The sequence below is a fragment of the Adiantum capillus-veneris genome, chromosome 12, assembly GCF_014529385.1.
Source record: "Adiantum capillus-veneris isolate H3 chromosome 12, ASM1452938v2, whole genome shotgun sequence".
Lineage (NCBI taxonomy): Eukaryota > Viridiplantae > Streptophyta > Polypodiopsida > Polypodiales > Pteridaceae > Adiantum > Adiantum capillus-veneris.
The window spans coordinates 49,119,897-49,140,785 of record NC_140942.1 but is presented as its reverse complement, the minus strand read 5'-3'; the positions used below and the strand labels follow the sequence as shown (position 1 = coordinate 49,140,785).

The following is a 20,889-nucleotide window of genomic DNA, read 5'->3' as shown; positions in this document are numbered from 1 at the left end:
ATGGGGTGGGTTTAATCCTCCATACAAGGGTTAAGCGGGCCTTCCTACGAGCGCAACCAACGGCGCCAACGGAAGCCTTCGGTGCCTCGGTGCCGTCGAGTTGCCGATTGAGTTTGCCTTGGTCACCCGCCTTGGTCGTGCTCTGTGGAGGGTGTAGGTGGGGCGGCTGCGGTCAGCTGTCGCTGTCTGGTCTGTCTACGCGCACAATAAATTGTGTCTGACTTCTTTTTGTTGCACAGCGGAGACGTCACTGTCAGCGGAACGTGGGAGAGAAGCAACGCCTCACATGCACATGCCACCCCCTATTTTCCTATTTCCCAAAAATAGCTCGGATACCAGTGAAAGGGCAATGGTAATGCGTGTGCTAGTCTCCACCCAACTGTGCTATCTTATAGCCTCCCCCTAGCGTACACATTGTCCAGCCGTGCCGGTGGCCTTGCCCATAGGACCCATGTCCTTACACAGGAAGAGAGAGAGAGAGAGAGAGAGAGAGAGAGAGAGCACGTACGATTTGGGGAAAACTCACATTAGTGAGTTTGTGGGTTTTCCCACTTTTATTATAAGTGACTTTAAGAATTGGTCCAGGTTCAATGACAAAGTTTATAATGTACATTACATATTGATTTCTCGCTTGGAGTGTCCAAGCATGTTACAATAACCCTCCGGGCCACGAGTAAAAACAACACTTGTCAAACATTCAATACTCCCCCCGCAAATAACCACAAGGGTCCGGGCCATGAGTATATACTACAAGTATTCTCAAACATCAGTTCTCTTCGGTATTCCGCTCGGAAGCAAGTCACCAATCATTGAGATCAGTGTTAAAACTAGAGTCGAACAATTTAAATCAGCTAAAACAGATACCATCCATTTCAAACAAATTTCAAACAGTATCAAAGCTCAAAAAGATCTAAATACAAACGAAAAATCATTCGGGTTTCTGTTCGGACAACCGAACTTTGAGGACGACTGGCTTGTCTTTCTGCATCAAGATAATTGTACGGTTTCGGATCAAGAGTGTCGTGTCAATCTTGCTATGCCAAGGCATAAAAGAGAACATCACAGCAACCCAACTTCATAATGTAGAAATTGGCTTTTCCATGATATCCTTGGATGTTCAGAGGAAGGAGACTAATGAGAGGTACTACCTTCTGGGTCTGACTAGGGAGGAGCAACTGGAGGTGCGTATGGAGTGCAATGATGATGCAATGGATATAGGCCTTTTGGATCAGGTATGCTATGAAAGTGAGTCTAATTGGGGTTTTGATGATGCCGAGGATTCTGTGGATGAAGGTGTGCAAGTGCTTGTGGATAGAGCTTTGCCCAAGATACAGGTGATGGGAGGGTTAGCCTCTCCAAAAGAGGAGATTTTGTTGGTTGATGAGCAATGTGCTCTGGATAAGCCAACAGAGGCCGAGGCGGAAGAGTGCTTGGATCAACCGCAGTGTGATTTGGAGGAGGTTTCTTGTATGGAGAGCCTCACTTATATGGTTGGGAGGAAGGGTCAGGCTCAGTTTTTGCCTGCCTTGATTCACAGGATGAGGTTGTGGTTGAAGGCGGTTGGAGAAAGCGGGTTGGTGGCTGGGAGAAGCACTATGGTAAGCTATTGCATGTGAAGGGTGAGGACCAAATTGTCCTATTTGACCCAGAAGGTGTTGGCGGTTATTTGTGCGATGCAGCAAGTGGCTGGCCATTTGATCCAGGTGGAGTACATGCTATGATGCAGGGGCTGGGGCAACCCACTTGAGGTTTGCCAGTTGCAAGCAATATGCAGGGCCTTGTACATACGGTAGTGTTTTATTGGTTTGTTGATAGTATTTGTTAGTTTTTGCAGCTGGTAGAAGAATAAAGCAATTTTGTGGTTGAACATTGAATGTCCAACAAGGGGGATGGGCAATGATGGTGCAGCCAAAGTGTGTCGACCCTAGCAAAGGGCACAACAAGTGATGTGTATGCTAACACGTGCATGGCTGAGTGCTAGAGCAAGTATGGAAGGCCCGGAAAGGCAAGTGGCAACAGAGATGTATGCTTTATGTGGTTTTTTAGACCAGACAGGCTCCAGAAAGGGCCCGACAAGGTGACAGGTGAAGGGTGTCCAAAGTGTTGGTTTTTGGCTTGGGAATGTAGAACTTGAGGTGCTAAAGGAGTAAGTCCAGACGGCTCGTCAAACGGAGCTAAGGTGTGCAAGATATGGCAGTTTGAAGCTGGAGTGCATTGCAGATCTGAGACGGGCAGGGCAAATGGAGACAAGTGATCAAAGGTGATGTGTCTGCATGGGCCTGAAGTGCTCATTTTGTGGAGCGTCTCGATCTTTTCAAATCGTCATTCAGAGTCCTACATGTCAAGATATTGCCAATCGACGTTTCACCAGGGGCCAATTCTGTGCCAGGTTGGTCGCCTCAGTCAATGTGGCATTTGAGGTTTTTGGAGCCTCGCCAAGGTTTGTATGTATTCTATGCGTGAAGGCCGCAAGAAGTGACAGTGTGTCAATCGGAGCCTGGATCAGGAAGATATAGCAAATTGAAGCGTGTACCAGTTGTTGACAGTGTGGCGACCGATGACTTTTGTCGAATTGGGGCGCGTCATTCGAGGACCTAGCAAAGTCGAAAAGCGTCCAAGTTGATACGAGTTGAAGCGGGGAACCTCATCTATAGGCTGGACTTTACGGCTTGTCAAGTGGATCTTCAAGCCTCAGAGGGCGGTCAATGAAAAGAGGGGAAGCAAAAGTTCTTTTTAAGTTCTGATGATCAAAGAAAATGGAGTTTGGAGGACTTTGGGGTGGATTACTCTTGGAGCGCCACGTGGCGGGGCACATAAGCCACATGCAAGAAGGTCGTCTGGAATCTCACACTTTATATAGTGGAGAAGGAAGGCCAATAAGCATCAAATGAGGCGTGGATCTTTGGTGTGGCTAGGCGATGGCGGTTGACCATGGGACGCTGCTCACGCATTGTGCAGCCGGCATTGTGGCGGTTTTGGACGCACGGCAGGCGGCACTATGGCCAATGCTGGCGAACAGCGGAGGCCGACTAACGGGTGGCGTATCATCAACGATGATGTGGCGGTCACCAGGAGGCCGATTCACACGCACCACAAAGCCCTAATTTTGAAGGCAAGGGCTGAGGGCACCGATGGCTCTCCTAAGGGATGGGCCATGCGCGACTTGGAGGTGAAAGGAAGCCGAAATTAGCAAAGCGAGGCTTCACATGCAAGCAAGGCCGAGAATAGCTTAGTGGAGCTAAAGAAAGGGGCAGTGCCCATGCCCAGACAAGGGGTAACATTTTTGGAAAAGGGAGGCTTTCTTTGGAGAAGAAGGAGCTCTCAAGAGCCGTTTTTTGGCAAAGGAGGAGCTCAACGAGGAGCTTCTAGGGTCGGTTCTTTTGGGAGTTCTCAAAGGTGGAGAGCCTGCATTGCTTGGCGCCAATGAAGGCACCAACAAAAGGGTCTTTCTTGCCGCACTCTCAGCGAGGAGAGCCACACGACGAATCAGACCTCAATTCACGTGAGAAATTACAGCCCGCGTGCTCCTCTTCCACAACAGCAAAATTTGCGTCAAAATTGCAAATTTCATGCACATCTTTGAGAAATCTCGCAGCTCACAAAATCCTTGATTCTTCTTTGTAGTTCCCCAAAGCATAGATGTTGTCAAATTTTTGAGGAATTGCAAGGCTTTCTTCCTATCCTTCACTCCTAAAAAAGTGAAAAATTTTAATGTCGTCCCACAATCCTTGAAATCATTGTTTGGTTCGGTGCAAACCCCAGGGCTATCCATAAGGGCTCCAACCATTGTACCCACGTGGCAGTGGTGGTGGGGGAGGTGATGGCAACGGCTGATGGAATCTTGCACATGCGGTGACTGTTGTCGCCGACGACGACGACTGAAAACTGAAAAACACTATCTAACCTGCTGGCTGAAAACTTATCCACTATCTTGGCTGCGACTGCGACAAGGGAATGCTGGTCTGCTCTGATACTGCGGCGGGAAGCTGGGAAAAGCAAAACGTTGCTGTTGGATGAAAATGTTGATGCCAAAAAACCATAGTTACCGGGGATGCCACCCTGTGGGCTGGGAACGCCGGAACATTCTAAAGGGGTTTCATGGCCTGGAACAGCCGAGAACGGCCAGACGTTCCGGACAGGCATTTGGTACTGGAACGGCTGGGAATGGGCAGATTTTCAGGTTTATGTGCTTTATCTTGTGAGGCTCCCCCTTATTAAATGCCGTTCCCCCGACCCCTCAATGCACACAAGCTTTCAAGGGCCAAAGCTCAAGCTCAAGCTCTCGAGTCTCGAGTCTTGATTCTCAAGCTCTAGCCTCGTTAGTCTAGACTCTAGACTCTAGAGTCTACAAGGCTCTCTCCCTCTCCCCCTCTCTCTCAAGCTCTTTCCCACTCTCTCTCAACTTTCAAGCTCTCTCTCTCTCTCCGCGTCCCCCCCCCCCCCCCCCTCTTAATCTCTCAAGTCTATACGACACACGTTTGCCATAGTAAGGTTGAATGGTCTTCAAATCAAGTTTTTTGTGAGTATTAGAGCCAAATAACTCTGACACTACTATTATTCAATCACAAGAGCTTAAAATTGCATTATTTGGGTGTTTTTATGCCTCCCATTCCGCGCCGTTCCCGCTCCGAACCCCTCGTCGTTCCCTCGTTCCGCGGCGGATCCCGTCGCCGTTCCCGTTCCACCTTCCGAGTAACTATGGCCAAAATGCTAGGTATTGCTTGAGAAAACGTTGGTGATGTTCATGATCACCGGTACTTAGTGATGCGGGTTCTGAGACTTCTTTCTGCTCCTTTATTGATCTCTAGCGCCCAATGAGTCGCTTATATGGGTGCAATTGACTGGGTCGAGCAACCTCCTTGATGCTCCACGATTCTGATAATTGAAAAGTTACTTTATTAATAAAATGCACTTTAGGAGGTGGTTCACGCGCAGTTGGGGAAAAAGGTTATGTGCGGTGAAAATGCTTATGCTTGGTGTAGGGTACTGATGCTCGTGCCAATGGGATGTGCAATCACAGGGTACACAGCTACTCTTAAGTGCCTAGCCATGCACGTCCTGCATACAGGCTCACAAAGGTGCCAGAACACTTCCTAGGCTACCTGAACCTTAGAAGTAAGTACAGCTTGTCCACATGCACATAGGGTTAGATGTGCACGTCACAACTCGGCAAGAATCTGTAAGTTGGTGAGAATTTTGTCTTCTTCTGCTTCTACTAGAGATTAGGCCCCTCGATCGAGATCTGCAGGTCGGCTAGGGTTAGGCCTAGGAGGCCCTACCCTCTTGGTCTTCAATGGCTGTTACCATATACATGTGGTAGTGATGTGTTTGAACACACTAGGACCGCCGGGGCATTTTTCTCCTCTTTAGGAGGTTTTTTTCCCCGAGCATTGTATATACACCCATCACTCTAGGGCTATCTATCCTTCCATTGCATACTAAGTAACACACTCTCTATTGTGTGCCTTGAGCTTCCTTCGTCTTCTCCAAGCTGTGTGCGTTTCTCTGCAACCCTAATTCCAACAATTGGTATCAGAGCAGGTTGCATCCTCCCGGGCTTAGTCGCCAGCTACTAGAACACACGCCTGCTCACTTTCTCCGATTTCAGTGAGTTTTCGTAGGTCGACAAAAATTTCGGGAAGGCTCGAAGAGCTCAATCTGCTGAGCTTTTTGATTCAAGCTCATTTCGGCCTCCATTTCCACTACAGGCAGTACTACACAGGCTATTTCGTCATTTTGTGCAAAATTTCTGTCAGTGCCGTTTTCTGCATAACAGGTGTCTCATAGTCTTCTACGGTTTGTGCTATATAGCACGTGTTGTCTCCCGGTCCGTTTCTCCTATTTTCGAGCAGTTTTCACATCAGGTGCAGCATTTACCATGGCTAACAACAACACAGATGTGTTCAAGATGTTTGTTGTTGAGGACAGGTTGGATAGGGACAACTACCCTATGTGGGCTTATATGATGCAACATGTTCTTGTGTCAGAGGGCGTCTGGAACATTGTGCAGGGCATTGATGTACGTCCTCGTTCTGAGGATGTAGGCGATGTTAAGGATGTTGCAGGTCTTGCTGCAAGGATTGCTGCTATTAGAGTTGTTTTGCTTACGGCAGAACAAGCTCGTTGGGATGTAAAGGATGCGCAGGCTCATGCATTGATTGCGTTGTCTATGAAGCGCACCATTGTTCCTCACATTCGTTCAACAAAATCCGCAAAACAGGCTTGGGATATTCTAGCAGGTCTTTATGCAAGCCGCAATGAGGCTTAAATTGCTTTGCTGCGTAAAGAGCTGGAGTCGAAGATTATGCATGAAGAAGACGATATGGACACTTTTCTTGCTGGTGTCAAGGATATCAATGAGCAACTTATTTCTGCAAGTGAAGTCATTTCAGACAGTTTCCTTGTGCAGACTGTTCTTGATGCCTTACCAGATTCTTACCAGACTTTTGCTAGTACTTGGAGACTTATGACCCAAGGAAATCCTAAAGTTGTCAAGTTTGATGCATTATGCACATTGCTGCTGCAAGGGTCACTTTCCAGAAAAAACAGGACTAGGCAGCGTGCACTTGAACAGGCTTTTATTGCTTCTCAAAGAAAGGGTGGTAACAGCTGTCACAAACGGGAGCGCATAACAATATAAAATATACTCGGATAAATAGAATTGATCACTTAATACTGAAGCCAAAGGATATAGAGAGAAATAAATAGAGAGAGAGAAGATCGCCACAGTACTGGGGACCAGAAGATGGGCTGGTCCCTCCCCTTAAAGAGTATTCTTTATTAGGGAGAATCTTTTTACAAGCACGAAAACCCCTCCGTTCTAAATCTCTGACTCGATGGTCGTTCCTTCCCATAAGGGAAATCCGAGAGACAAGCTCTCAATCCTTTTTCCGTCTGTACTCGGAGTTGAGACTGCGCAGACAGTTTCCGAATTCCGTTTTCGGAATTCCAAAGCGTAGGCCGAAACCTTCTCGCTTCTCCTTCGCGATGAAGTACCTGCAAACACACACGCAAACACACGACAACAATTCGTATGGCGAATCCACAATAGGTACCTGTCGCTCTTGTGTGAGAAAAGCGACTTCCGTGCTTCGTAGTCTCGCGATCTCTCGCGTCTTCTGGCAGCAGAGTCTTCTCTTGCTGGCGCTGGCAACCTCCCTTCAATGAGGGCATGTGGTGCTTTTATAGCTCCTTCACCACGGCACGAGTAGCTACTCGCGGAGAGATGGCGGCCGTTTTTTTTTTTTTTTCTGTTCTACCCGAAATAGGGAGAGAGAATTCGCTGGCTGCTTTTGTTGCTTTATTTTCTAAGTGGCAACCCGCTTATTAAGTGGACGGCCAGCATATTTTTAAAATTGGTCTGAACCTGCCCAAAAACTCGATAAAACCTTATAAGTTAAAAACAATGCTTTCACAGCACTTCCCAGGCGTCCCTGGATGCAACCCTAGCACGAATGCAATGCAAACATAGATTCCTCGCGGGAAAGCGTCTGCTCTTCCCAAGAACTCGTTAAAATATTCCGCTTTTTAAGAAAAGCTTCTCAGAACCGATCTTTATTCTTGTGCTTGCATCTTTACGCGTATTCCTCTTTCCAGTTCGGATTTCCTCTCAACTATGGATATCCCCTTTCTGATGCACCCGTCACCCACCTTGTGACGCATCAGGAATACCCATCACCTAGTCCTTTCCTACCGAGCTTACGGTACAATCCCCTTCACGATGCTCTATGTCACCCATCCTATGACGCATCAGAGATGTCCGTTCTCGGATGGTCGGATACTTCTTCCCGATGCTCCCTGTCACCCATCCGATGTGACGCATCAGAAGTACCCGTTCTTGGTGGCCTTTCAGATATTCCCATTCACAGTGCTCCCGTCATTACTTTGAATGACGCACTAGGAATACTCTGGACTCGGATGTCTCCAGTGAGAAAAACCCTCTCACTTAAAATTCCAATAATTCATTTAGAATTAGTTTCTTGGTGTTCCAAGCGAGAAAACCCTCTCACTTATAAATCCAATATTTCATTTAGAATTATTTTTCTGCCAAATAAAGCCGATTTAGCAACATCCCTCTCACTTATAAACAGTTGTCCTCAACTGTAGAGGTCCAACTGAACTGCCGGGGAGAAACCGAAAAATCAAATCTTGCTCAATGGTGAGTTGAGCCAATCTTTTCTCAAAAGAGAACTTAGAAATTAAATTAAACAAAATTTCAATAATTCAATACTTACCTTACCAGTTCATGTCCCTCCTCTAGTCCCTCGAGGATATCCTTCACCATTCATTGTACTTACGAGCCATGTAAGAACTCGTCATTCGCGTCTTTCCGAGAATCTGTTAACTCAATTTCACCTTCTCAATCCGGAGAAGAATCATCCTCCTAAAAATAAATTTAGGTCTATGTCCTTGCGCATAACCTTGCGCTATTAGTCCTGAGGATATTAAACCTCTTGTGTCCTCCCACATAGGGAATGCCCAAATCATAAGAGTATTAATCTTGATGTCTTCCTTCACAAACAAAGTGTGTGATCACCTTAAAGAAGGATCTTGTTTCGGGCCGTCGCTCAACGTAGGCGGACGGTTCCAATCCGAAGATTCCTTGTGCACAGCACACTTCCTTCCAATCTTTTCCTCCTTGCAAGCATCAATGACGCCTTGCAAAATCTCAGGCAGATAGGATTCTAGCCATAGCATTTTCTGAACGTACGTTCAAACCTAGTTCACAATAGAGCGAACCCGCTTTGATTCTCAAGGATGTTCTCCCATATGTAATTCTTACCATTTTGAAACGGTTGGTGAATTATATTCTTACGAACAAAATAGTTCGAATTTATTCCAGCAACGTATAAATGCTACTTGATCTGCTCATGGAGAAACATATACCACAACCAAAAGTTGCTGCTACTGTAATGGTAAAAGCACATAGCGTACTCAATGATCAACGACCATCAGAAAACCTCTTCTCCATAGAGAAACTCAAATTCCTTCTACCGAACAAATCTCAAATAGAGATTCTCGTGTCGGAGTATCCTTGCGCACAAAAAGGCGCTCAAGAGAGTATAACAAACTCTCATCCAGTTCCTAAGCATAGGTGTGTTATCCATGTACCCAAAGGTGTACATAAGTTTCAGTGAGCCTGGGAATTTACCTTCCCTTTGTAAGATCCTTAGAGCGAAGACGCTTAACCTGACGATCCCTTGGCTCAATCTTAGAGCAAAACCCGCTCATCAAATAAACTAGGATTTCAATCCTTGGATTCCTCGAGCACAGGCGGTAGTCGTCACTTGTTCCTTCCCTCGTAAAGAGAGTATTCCTTCACTTGTGCGAAAAGCACTACCATGTCTTCCCTTACCAGGTAGGGGATGTGGGCTTAAAGAGTATTCAAGCTTAATGAAAGCTTTTCTTTGCTTGAAAGCTCAGAATGGTTCCTTCATAATTTCCTACCCGCAATAACAGGTAATTTGTTGAAGAACTACCAGATACCAGATCAATAGTTGACCTTCCGGCTAGTTAAGCAAACCAATTCATTTCAGAAAACAATGTTTCAATTTGATCCTGCTCTCATAAACACTCAAGAGTGAGTAGTCCCAGTTAGACATAACCATACCTCGTGCAAAAGAGCAAATAAGCACGATGCACTTTCTGATTTCCGCAAAGATGTAACTTTGATCGAAAACCTGCCCTCTCACTTAAAGTTCGAGGGTCTTTTATTCCAGAACTCGAGAGTTAGATTGAATTCCCTTACTCCAAACTTTCTATGTTCAATGGTTCCCGTCCCACTACAGGGATTGGATTCTATGTATCCTAAGGTGTACACTTTCAGCTTTTATTGCTGACTCCACCATCTGCTGCAAAATATTTTGCAGATGCGTCTACAGAATTCGGACAAAAGTCCTTCGTTGAATTTCTTCATCTTTCCTTCCTCGAAGAGGGTCAAGAGTGGAGCTACCTTGGCAAGAGTGAACCACTACTTGCTTGGAATAACTCGTGTTCCTATTGGGCAAACCGACCCCAATCTTCTTGGATGCCTTCCTCAAAGCGTAGAGAAAAAAAATTTGTCAAAAAATTCAGCCTTGAATTGAATCCAAGTCTTGTTGTAAGTTCCTTGCAGAGCTTTGGTATACCACCAAGTACTTGCAATCCCCTTGAAGTGTTTGGTCACATGTCTCACCTTCAACGCTTTTCAGAAATTGCCACTGCAAAGGCAACTTCAAACTGTCGAATGAAAGCGGTAGCTTTTGGGACATCTTCCCATCCGTCAAAAGTATCAAGCTTGACCAGAGTGTTCTGAGGTCTAGAGACCTTCTTCACATCCTTCCCGAAATGACGGGATTTCTTGGCTATGGTTTTGGATTGATGTTCATGGATATTTTCTAGATTCTGAAGGATCTTGAGCATTCCGCTCCTTGGATTCTCTAGGATCTTGAGCATCATGCTCTCGTCGCCTTCTCAGAGAATCCCAAGTCTTGTGTCGACTTCTTGCAAAGAGAAAAAAAAATTCCAACTCTGAAAGCTTTATTTTCCTACGGGAATTAGGTTTCCGCCTGCTTACTTCTCTCTTGGCTTGTCATGGCTTCTTCCCGTATCTTCCCAGAGTCGTCCTCCTTTACAGAGAAAGAGAGGAGACCATGCTCTGATACCACTGTCACAAACGGGAGCGCATAAAAATATAAAATATACACGGATAAATAGAATTTATCACTTAATACTGAAGCCAAAGGATATAGAGAGAAATAAATAGAGAGAGAGAGAGAGAAGATCGACACAGTACTGGGGACTAGAAGATGGGCTGGTCCCCCCCCTTAAAGAGTATTCTTTATTAGGGAGAATGTTTTTACAAACACAAGAACCGGAGAAAACCCCTCCGTTCTAAATCTCTGACTCGATGGTCGTTCCTTCCCGTAAGGGAAATCCGAGAGACAAGCTCTCAATCCTTTTTCCGTCTGTACTCGAAGTTGAGACTCTGCAGACAATTTTCGAATTCCGTTTCCGTCTGTACTCGAAGATGGGTTGGTCCCCCCCCTTAAAGAGTATTCTTTATTAGAGAGAATCTTTTTATAAGCACAAGAACCGGAGAAAACCCCTCCGTTCTAAATCTCTCACTCGATGGTCGTTCCTTCCCGTAAGGGAAATCCGAGAGACAAGCTCTCAATCCTTTTTCCGTCTATACTCGAAGCTGAGACTCTGCAGACTGTGATGCTGATGTTGATGCAGAATGGGCTTTTAGCGCAGAGTGCACTTACAATCCTGCTGTCCATGATGCATGCTTGTCAGTTGCTGCAAATTCACATGTATGGTATTTCGACAGTGGTGCTACAAAGAACATTACCTCACATCGTGAATTGTTTACCTCTCTCGAGTCTGTCCCTCATGGGAATTCAGTCACTTGTGCCAACAATGCCTCTTATCCGGTTCAAGGAGTTGGAAAAATGGTGCTTACTGCTGCAAATGGCAGTTCCTTCACACTTGTTGATGGACTTTATGTACCTGCGATCAAGAAGAATCTCTTTTCTGTATCCACACTTGCTAGACTTGGACTTGTAGTCAAATTTGTGGATGACAAATGTACAGTTCATGATCTCAGTTTTGGAGATGAAATTGTTGCATCTGGCCTTTTTTGTCGTAGGCTGTATACCGTCACTTTGTATGACAAGTGTGGACAAAATTTTGCAAATGCTGTTGCAGATTCAAGGGCTATTTCAGATGCAAAACTTTGGCATGCACGTTTTGGTCATCTGAATTTTGCCAGTTTGCTGCGTTTGCAAAAATCTGATATGGTTGCTTCTTTGCTGCCTCTTGAAGCACCTGTGAAACATGTTTGTGAAGGCTCTATTTTAGGTTAGATGCAGCGTTCTAAGTTTCCACAAGATGGTTCAGTTCGGGCCACATGCAGGTTACAGCTTGTGCATAGTGATGTTTGTGGGCCCATGCAAACTCCGTCCTTGGGCAACTACCTGTACTTCGTAACTTTCATTGATGATTACTCCAGGCATGCATGGATATTTCCGCTTAGAGCGAAGTCCGAAGTTTTTATGTGCCCCAAACAATTTCTGGCTATGGCTGAAAATGTCTCGAAATGTGCTATGGGCACCCTTCGTTCCGATCGAGGGGGAGAGTATATGTCTCATGAATTTAATGCATTTCGGGCTAGTCGTGGGATAAAAGACCAATGTATAGTTCCTTATACACCTTAGCAAAATGGTGTTGCTGAGAGGAAAAACAGATCACTGACAGAAATGGCACGATATATGGTCAAAAGTCAAGCTTTTTGCCACATTCTTTTTGGCTTGAGGCCATCATGTGTGCCACTTATGTACTTAACAGGTGTCCTACAAAAGCTTTGCAGTCTATTACTCTATATGAAGCATGGCATCATAGAAAACCTTCTATTGAGCACATGCGTGTTTTTGGTTGTTTGGCATATGCTTTGGTGCCACAAACACAGCGCAAAAAATTGGATGATAAAGCTGTCAAATGTATTTTTGTTCGTTATAGTGCTAAAAGCAAAGGTTACAGGTTATATCATCCGCAAACAAAGCGTATTCTCGTTTCACGGGATGTAGTGTTTGTGGAAGATTCTATTCAACCCTTGTTGTCATGTACTAGAGACAGTAATGTAAGCTCACAAGACATTTATGACACTTTGTTGCCTCTTTTCAGTGGTGGAAATACGAATGTAAGTTCCAATGAGGCAAATGTACAGCCTACAGGGGTTTCTGAAAATGTTACAGATCAGCCAATTACTAATGCAGATGTACATGATGTACTTGATGAGGAAAGGGCTGAAAATAAGCAGGCTAGAGGTATGCCAAAATGGCTGGTGCACACTTTGCGTCACAGTAAATTGGATGCACCTTTGTCTAGTCGTACTCGTTCAGACTCTCGCCATGCATCTTATGCATCAGATTATTATGCTTTGGTTGTGTCTAGGTTACATGATGTTGAGGAACCTCTGTCTTTTGATGAAGCACAGAATTGAGAAAATTGGATTGCTGCCATGCAATCAGAATATGATGCACTTATAGAAAATGACACATGGACTTTATGTGATTTGCCTCCTGGCAAGAAGGCCATTGGTACGAAGTGGGTTTACAAATTGAAACGCAAGCCGGATGGTGAGATCGATCGCTATAAGGCTCGACTTGTTGCAAAGGGTTATGCACAGCAAAAAGGCATAGATTATGAAGAGACTTTTGCTCCCACTTGTCGTATGACTACTATGTGCATTGACAGCTCATTTTGGTTGGGATGTACATCAATCAGACATTGTTACTGCTTTCTTGAATGGTGACATATTTGAGGAAGTTTATGTAACGCAGCCTCGCGGTTTTGTCATAAAAGGACAAGAGGACAAAGTGTAAGATGTACGAAAGCTTTGTATGGGTTGAAGCAATCTCCTCGTGCTTGGTATGAGAAAGCTGACACTCATTTGGTTAAACGAGGCTTTCGTAACAATCCAACAGAAAGCACATTGTATGTAAAGCGTGAGGGTGATGTACTTCTCATTGTGGTTCTTTATGTCGATGATTTACTGATCATTGGACCAAATGAGAGACGTATAGCTGAATTTAAGGCTGATTTGAATGCTACTTTCAAGATGAAAGATTTGGGGCTGTTGCATCATTACTTGGGTATACAGTTTAAGCAGTGTGATGGTGGTATTGCCTTGTGTTAGGAAAGTCACATAGAGACATTGCTATGTAAGTTTGGACATGAGGATTGCAAACCTATAGCCACTCCCATGGAAACAGGTTTGAAGTTAGTCTACATGATGCTGTTGGCGCTCCTGCTGATGTTACTCTTTACCAAACTGCTGTTGGCTGCCTCATTTGTGTACACAACACGAGGCCAGATATCCAGTTTGCAGTCTCACAGGTCGGTACATTTATGCATAGTCCAGGGTCTAAGCATTGGCAGGCTGTGAAGAGGATTTTCCGCTACCTTAGTGGCACTTTACATCTTGGCTTGTTTTATCCCAAGGGGGGATCATTGCCGCCAGACTTACATGCTTTTTCGGACTCAGATTAGGTTGGTTGTTTTGACACGCGAGTATCCACAAGTGGTTTTTGTTTCATGCTTGGCAATTCATGCATATCATGGTTGAGCAAGAAGCAACCTACTGTGGCCACTTCGAGTTGTGAGGCTGAGTACAGGGCAGTCTTCACAACTACGGTTGAGTGTGTATGGCTCTGACGCCTTATGGCTGATTTGGGTGTTGGACAGGACACTGCCAAGTTGCCAACACTATCTACACTGACAGTCAGAGCACATTGGCAGGTGCGAGGAACCCAATTTTTCATGCTCGCACAAAGCACATTGAAGTGCATTACCACTATGTCAGGGAGAGACTCTCAGCAGGAAGAATCAGCTTGGCTTATGTACCAACAAAGGACAACCTTGCAGATCTTTTCACAAAGGCATTGTCTCATGAGAAGCTTGAAGCTTTCCGCAAAGCTTTGGGCTTAATCCCCTTTGTGGACTGGTCATGTCCTCAGGGCATGACACTTCCCTTTACTCATGTACCAGCTCTCGTTCACCCCATCACTCCAGGGGGGATTTGTTACCATATACAGGTGGTAGTGATGTGTGTGAACACACTAGGACCGCCAGGGCATTTTTTCCCTCTTTAGGAGGTTTTTTCCCCCGAGCATTGTATATACGCCCATCACTCTAGGGCTATCTATCTTTCCATTGCATACTAAGTAACACACTCTCTATTGTGTGCCTTCAGCTTCCTTCGTCTTCTCCAAGATGTGTGCGTTTCTCTGCAACCCTAATTCCAACAATGGCTTGACACGTCAGTAGTTTGTGACAACATCTAACCCTTTGTGCACGTGGACAAGTTGTAACTCCTACTTCAAGGGTGTAGGTAAGCCTAAGAAGTGTTCTGGCACCCTTGTGAGCCTGTACGCAAGACATGCATGTCCAGAGACTTTAGTTAGTTGCATACCCTCTGATTTACACAGGGTCATCTTTGGTGTCTGCTAGGTGTAGGCACTTGGGAGTGGTCGCACATAGTACTTTAGAATGGCCTAGGTAGCTTTTAAAAGCATGTGTAGCACCTCTTATCACTAAGTTAATTTATTGATAAGTGACCTTTAAATAAACCTTCAAAAATGCCACTCGTGGGGTTTCTTGTGCTGCTCGAACTCCTCTCTCTCTCTCTCTGCACTAAAGTATTCATCGCCAGCATTCAGCCATACCAGCGTTTTTTCCTCATCCACATCCTCCCCAAGCACCCTCAGACACTAGCATTTGCGGATTCAACAACCCTTAGCATTTTCAGCCTCCCCTTATTAGCATTTTCAGTTTTCAACATTCACCATCGTTGGATCAGCCCGAGTGTCGATATCCTCGCCAGGTCCCAAACCCCCCTCCAAGGCCCCCCCTCTCTATTGCTAGAGAGGTATTTGCTTTAGATTGCACAAATGCTGATACAATAGATCTAGATGTTGAGATGCTGATGGGATCATGCACTTTAATGCGGGAGGCTGACATTATGGAAGAGGCTAAATGCTGAAATCTGAAAGTGCTAAAGGAACCCATCTAGTGTTAGTCTTCTTTCTCTCTCTCTCACTTAGACCTTCACTCACAGTATCTCTCTCTTGGGATATTTTCCTACTACATTAAAATACTCTTCATCTTCTTCTTCTTCTTCTTCCTCGTCTACTGCACAATCTCTCATGAGATAAATGGAACCTTGTGTACGTACTCATCATAACCTATCCAGCTGGTAAACGAGTCACATTCTAGCACGTTGAAATTGTTTGAAGTCTTCAACAGATAGGTCTATTCGATGAAACATCTGGGGGTGGAGGGGAAAGAGGCCCGTGCCCAGGTCCCGGGCTGCTTATCATGTAGGTGGGCAGTCATACTTTTTATCATCCACCAATCGGCCCGGTCCATACTGCAAGAACAGAGCTCTCTCTCTCTCTCTCTCTCTCTCTCTCTCTCTCTCTCTCTCTCTCTCTCTTATATACACATTTTAACAAGTGGGTGTCCGTCCTCTACTCTCTGAAGTGAGTATGTGCGTGTGTTCTCACCTCCTGCAAATTCTTGTTAGAAAGCGAGAGGTTGGTTACGGAGGAAGGTGGCGTTCCTTCGCATGCGCGCGTTATGACCTCCTCCGTCACCTTCATTTTGTCGCGATGGTACTGCAACGAGTCATAAGCAACCGTGCCAGTGAAAACTGTGAATGTGAGGGGAGGTATTCCCTCGTCACTAGGGTAGAGGAGCCAGTAAAAAGACGCCAGAGACGAGTCTACCCCGTTTAAAATATCTCTTCTGGTTCCAGTTTAGAGGCATGCGACGATGGGTGCCTTTGTGGTTAGCTCAGTCGTGGTAGCATCCTCGCCATCCGATATGAAGTCCGAGCCTTGTTGACGCAATGACTCTAAATTCCCCTTTGGCAGTCCTGAAAGTGGTACCCTTTTTTTTTACACACGGTTTCGAACTTCGCTTCGTACTGCGTCATTGAAATGCCGATCGCGCTCAGATTTCTTTTGGACAGAGGGATCTTCCATTTGCGCCTTTCCATGATCGAAATGGTGTTGTAGAAGATCGGGAATCCGTCGCCCAAGTTCGGTGCCTCTAAACTGGCTCCTCTACTCTATATGGCACGGCTCTGTGCCAGAGGGGATCTAGGGCCCAAATTTGGGACGCGAGGCGGCTTTAATCTCCGTCGTCGGATCACGAAGTGAACTAGGGGTGGGTGAACTAGGGGTGAACTAGGGGCGGGTAAGCTAGGGGTGGGTGAACTGGGGGTGAACTAGGGGCGCCTAAACTAGGGTATGATCATCTACCATGCCAACATGGACAGCGACGTGCGCTAGCGTGGTGGTAGGGCATTCGTGTGGCAACCGAGACGTCCCAGGTTCGACCCACACCCCGCGAGACGGGTGAACTAGGAGTGAACTTGGGGCGCCATTTTTGCCCCAAGTTCACCCCTAGTTCACCCTCAGTTCACTGCGTGATCCGACGCCTGAGATTAAAGCCGCCTCGCGGCCCCAAATTTGGGCCCTAGATCCAGAGCCGTGCCATATAGTGACGAGGGAGGTATTCCACAACTTTAGTTTTGTCCTTAGCTCCATATAAAACTAAAATTCCCAAATTACCCCTCAAATTTCAAACATTCCCTATATACCCTTGCATCATTTTGAGATGGATTTGCCCCAATTTTTGCATAGTCTAATGGTCATGACAATGGAGATCTATCTTTTAGTGTCTTATACAAAAGTGAGCTCATAGATAGAGGCGTTTGTGTTTAAAAATGAAGAATGACTTCATCCGAAGAGCCCTCAATACCATCTTAACTCTTAGTTCTATCATCTTCTATTGAGGAGAACCAATCTTCCTATGAAGAGTTGCATAAAAAATTGTTTTTAGAGATGTTTGTGGGGTTAATCAAGGGTAATTTGGGAATTTTGGAAAAATTGAAGGGCATTTTGGGAAATTTTGGCCAAATATGAGGGTGCAGTGGGATTTTTTCAATTCAAATTTGAGGGGTATTTTGAAACTTTCCACAAATTACAGGGGTATATTGGTAACTTTTTCAACAATTTTCATTAACCAAGTAGGTTGATTTCCTAACAATAAGGATTGATTCTCTTCATTTACTGTATAAGGAAAAAATAAAAATCTTTACCATTCAGAACATAACCCAACTCACTAGACATCCCACCAAATTTCTATGTTTATTCATAGCAATAATTTGTGATTATTTTGAAAGCCCAAGAATTACTATTCGTAGGCTCTTACTCATACTGCAGAGTTTTGATTTTATAAGTGACAGTCGTGGTTCCATCCACTCTAACAGTATGGTCAAAATAGCATAGGATAAGCACACTATAATACTAGTTTTTTCCCCCAAAAAAACAGTGTTGAATTATTCAGAATCAGGTTTAGCCATAGAAACTTGATAGGTTGTCCATCAATAAAACAACTTAGACTTCTTTTAGTATTGGGGCATGCATATCAATGCAAGCTTCTTATTGGTTTGCTCTATAGTTCATTTTCAACTAAAAGGCACCACCAATAAGTCCTCTATGCATGTTCCTACTTTATTATGCCACACAAAGGGAGCATTCTTAGGCAAGCAAACTCAAAATGAACCTTCCATCCCTGGTAGGTTTCTTATCTAAATAGAAAAGCCATCGTACTTTTTTCAAAAATTATCAACCAGAAGCACAAACACAACAAGTACCTTGTCGGCCTAGATGTGTGTGTTTCTCTGCAACCCTAATCCCAACAATTGGTATCAGAACAGGTTACGTCCTCCTGAGCTTAGTAGCCAGCTGCTCCAGCACACACCTGCTCACTTTCTCTGATTATAGTGAGGTTTGGCGAGCGTTTGCAAGTTGACACATATTTCGGGTGAGCTCGTACAGCTCAGTCTCCTCAGATTTCTGAGTCGGGCTCATTTCGGCCTCCATTTCCACTACAAGCAGTGCTGCACATGCTATTTTGTCATTTTGTGCGAGTTTCTATCAGTGTCGTTTTCTACATAACAGGTGCCTTAGAGTCTTCTACGGTTTGTGATATATAGCACGTGTTGTTCCCGCTCCATTTCTCCCATTTTCGAGCAGTTTCACATCAGGTGCAGCATTTAACATGGCTGACAACAACACAGATGTCTTCAAGATGTTTGCTGCTCAGGACAGGTTGGATGGGGACAACTACCCTATGTGGGCTTAAATGATGCAACACGTTCTTGTGTCAAAGGGAATCTAGAATATTGTGCAGGGCATTGATGTACGTCCTGGTTCTGAGGATGTAGGCGGTGTTGAGGATGTTGCAGGTCTTGCTACAAGGATTGCTGCTATTAGAATTGTTTTGCCTACGGAAGAACAAGCTCGTTGGGATGTAAAGGATGCACAGGCTCATGCATTGATTGCGTTGTCTGTGAAGCGCACTATTGTTCCTCACATCCGTTCAGCAAAATTCGCAAAACAAGCTTGGGATATTCTAGCAGGTCTTTATGCAAGCCGCAATGAGGCTAAAATTGCTTTGCTACGTAAAGAGCTGGAGTCGAAGATTATGCATGAGGAAGATGATATGGACTCTTTCCTTGCTAGTGTCAAGGATATCAATGAGCAACTTATTTATGTAGGTGAAGTCCTTTCAGACAGTTCCCTTGTGCAGACTATTCTTGATGCCTTACCAGATTCTTACCAGACTTTTGCTAGTACTTCAAGACTTATGACCCAAGGAAATCAAGAAGTTGTCAAGTTTGATGCATTATGCACATTGTTGTTGCAAGCGTCACTTTCCAGAAAAACAGGACTAGACAGCGTGTAGTTGAACAGGCTTTTATTGCTTCTCAAAGAAAGGGTGGTAACAGCAATGCAACCACTTCTTATGGTTCTGCTGCGAGTGGCAAAATTATGTTCCTAATGCTTCTGTTGGCAGCAATTCGTCTGGAAATTCTAGTGATAAGGGCAAAAAGAAGATGTGTTTCCATTATTGTAAAGCTACTGATCATTTAATCAAGTCGTGTCCTAAGTTGAAGGCCAAAGAGGCTAAGAAGAAAGTGGGTGGTTCCACTGCAAATGTTGGTTCCACTACAAATGCAGGCATTGTTGAGTCTTCTGTGAAAGGAGACTGTGATGCTGATGTTGATGCAGAATGGGCTTTTAGCGCATAGTGCACTTACAATCCTGCTGTCCATGATGCATGCTTGTCAGTTGCTACAAATTCACATGTGTGGTATTTCGACAGTGGTGCTACAAAGCACATTACCTCACATCGTGAATTGTTTACCTCTCTCGAGTCTGTCCCTCATGGGAATTCAGTCACTTATGCCAACAATGCCTCTTATCCGGTTCAGGGAGTTGGAAATATTGTGCTTACTGCTATAAATGGAAGTTCCTTCACATTTGTTGATGCACTTTATGTACCTGGGATCAAGAAGAATCTTTGTCTGTATCCGCACTTGCTAGGCTTGGACTTGTAGTCAAATTTGTGGATGACAGATGTACAGTTTATGATCTCAGTTTTGGTGATGAAATTGTTGCATCTGGCCTTTGTGCCGTGGGCTTTATAAGTTCACTTTGTATGACAAGTGTGGACAAAATTTTGCAAATGTTGTTGAAGATTCAAGGACTATTTCAGATGCAAAACTTTGGCATGCACGTTTTGGTCATCTGAATTTTGCTAGTTTGCTGCGTTTGCAGAAATCTAATATGGTTGCTTCTTTGCCGCCTCTTGAACCACCTGTCAAACAAGTTTGTGAAGGCTGTATTTTAGGTAAGATGCAGCGTTCTAAGTTTCCAAAGGATGGTTCACTTCGGGCCACATGCAGGTTGCAGCTTGTGCATAGTGATGTTTGTGGGCCCATGGAAACTCCGTCCTTGGGCAACTACCTGCACTTCGTGACTTTCGTTGATGATTACTCCAGGCATGCATGGGTATTTCCGCTAAAGCGAAGTCCGAAGTTTTTATGTGCTTCAAACAATTTCTGGCTATGGCTGAAAATGTCTCGAAATGTACTATGGGCACCCTCCCTTCCGATCGAGGGGGGGGAGTATATGTCTCATGAATTCAATGCATTTCTCGCTAGTCGTGGGATAAAACACTAATGTACAGTGCCTTATACACCTCGGCAAAATGGTGTTGTTGAGAGGAAAAATAGGTCACTGACAGAAATGGCACGATGTATGGTCAAAAGTCAAGCTTTCCCGCATTCTTTTTCGCTGGAGGCCATCATGTGTGCCACTTATGTACTTAACAGGTGTCCTACGAAAGCTTTGCAGTCTATTACTCCATCTAAAGCATGGCATGATAGAAAGCCTTCTATTGAGCACATGCGTGTTTTTGGTTGTTTGGCATATGCTTTGGTGCCACAAACACAGCGCAGAAAATTGGATGATAAGGCTGTCAAATGTATTT

The 20,889-nt window shown here is 44.8% G+C and overlaps 1 protein-coding gene across 3 annotated transcripts in view; it reads right to left on the bottom strand.

Moving 5' to 3' along the window:
• The window catches only part of LOC147445711 (uncharacterized), a 91,007-nt gene extending 74,735 nt beyond the window's left edge, over positions 1-16,272 (bottom strand). For all 3 annotated transcript variants that reach the window (XR_015189805.1, XM_086525150.1, XM_086525151.1), the window contains exon 1: positions 16,047-16,272. Coding sequence is in view for 2 of the 3 variants with exons in the window: in XM_086525150.1 (XP_086381276.1) it covers positions 16,047-16,142 (96 nt within the window). In the remaining variant the exon portion in view is untranslated. The remainder of the gene's footprint in view (positions 1-16,046) is intronic.
• Positions 16,273-20,889: the final 4,617 nt, after the last annotated feature.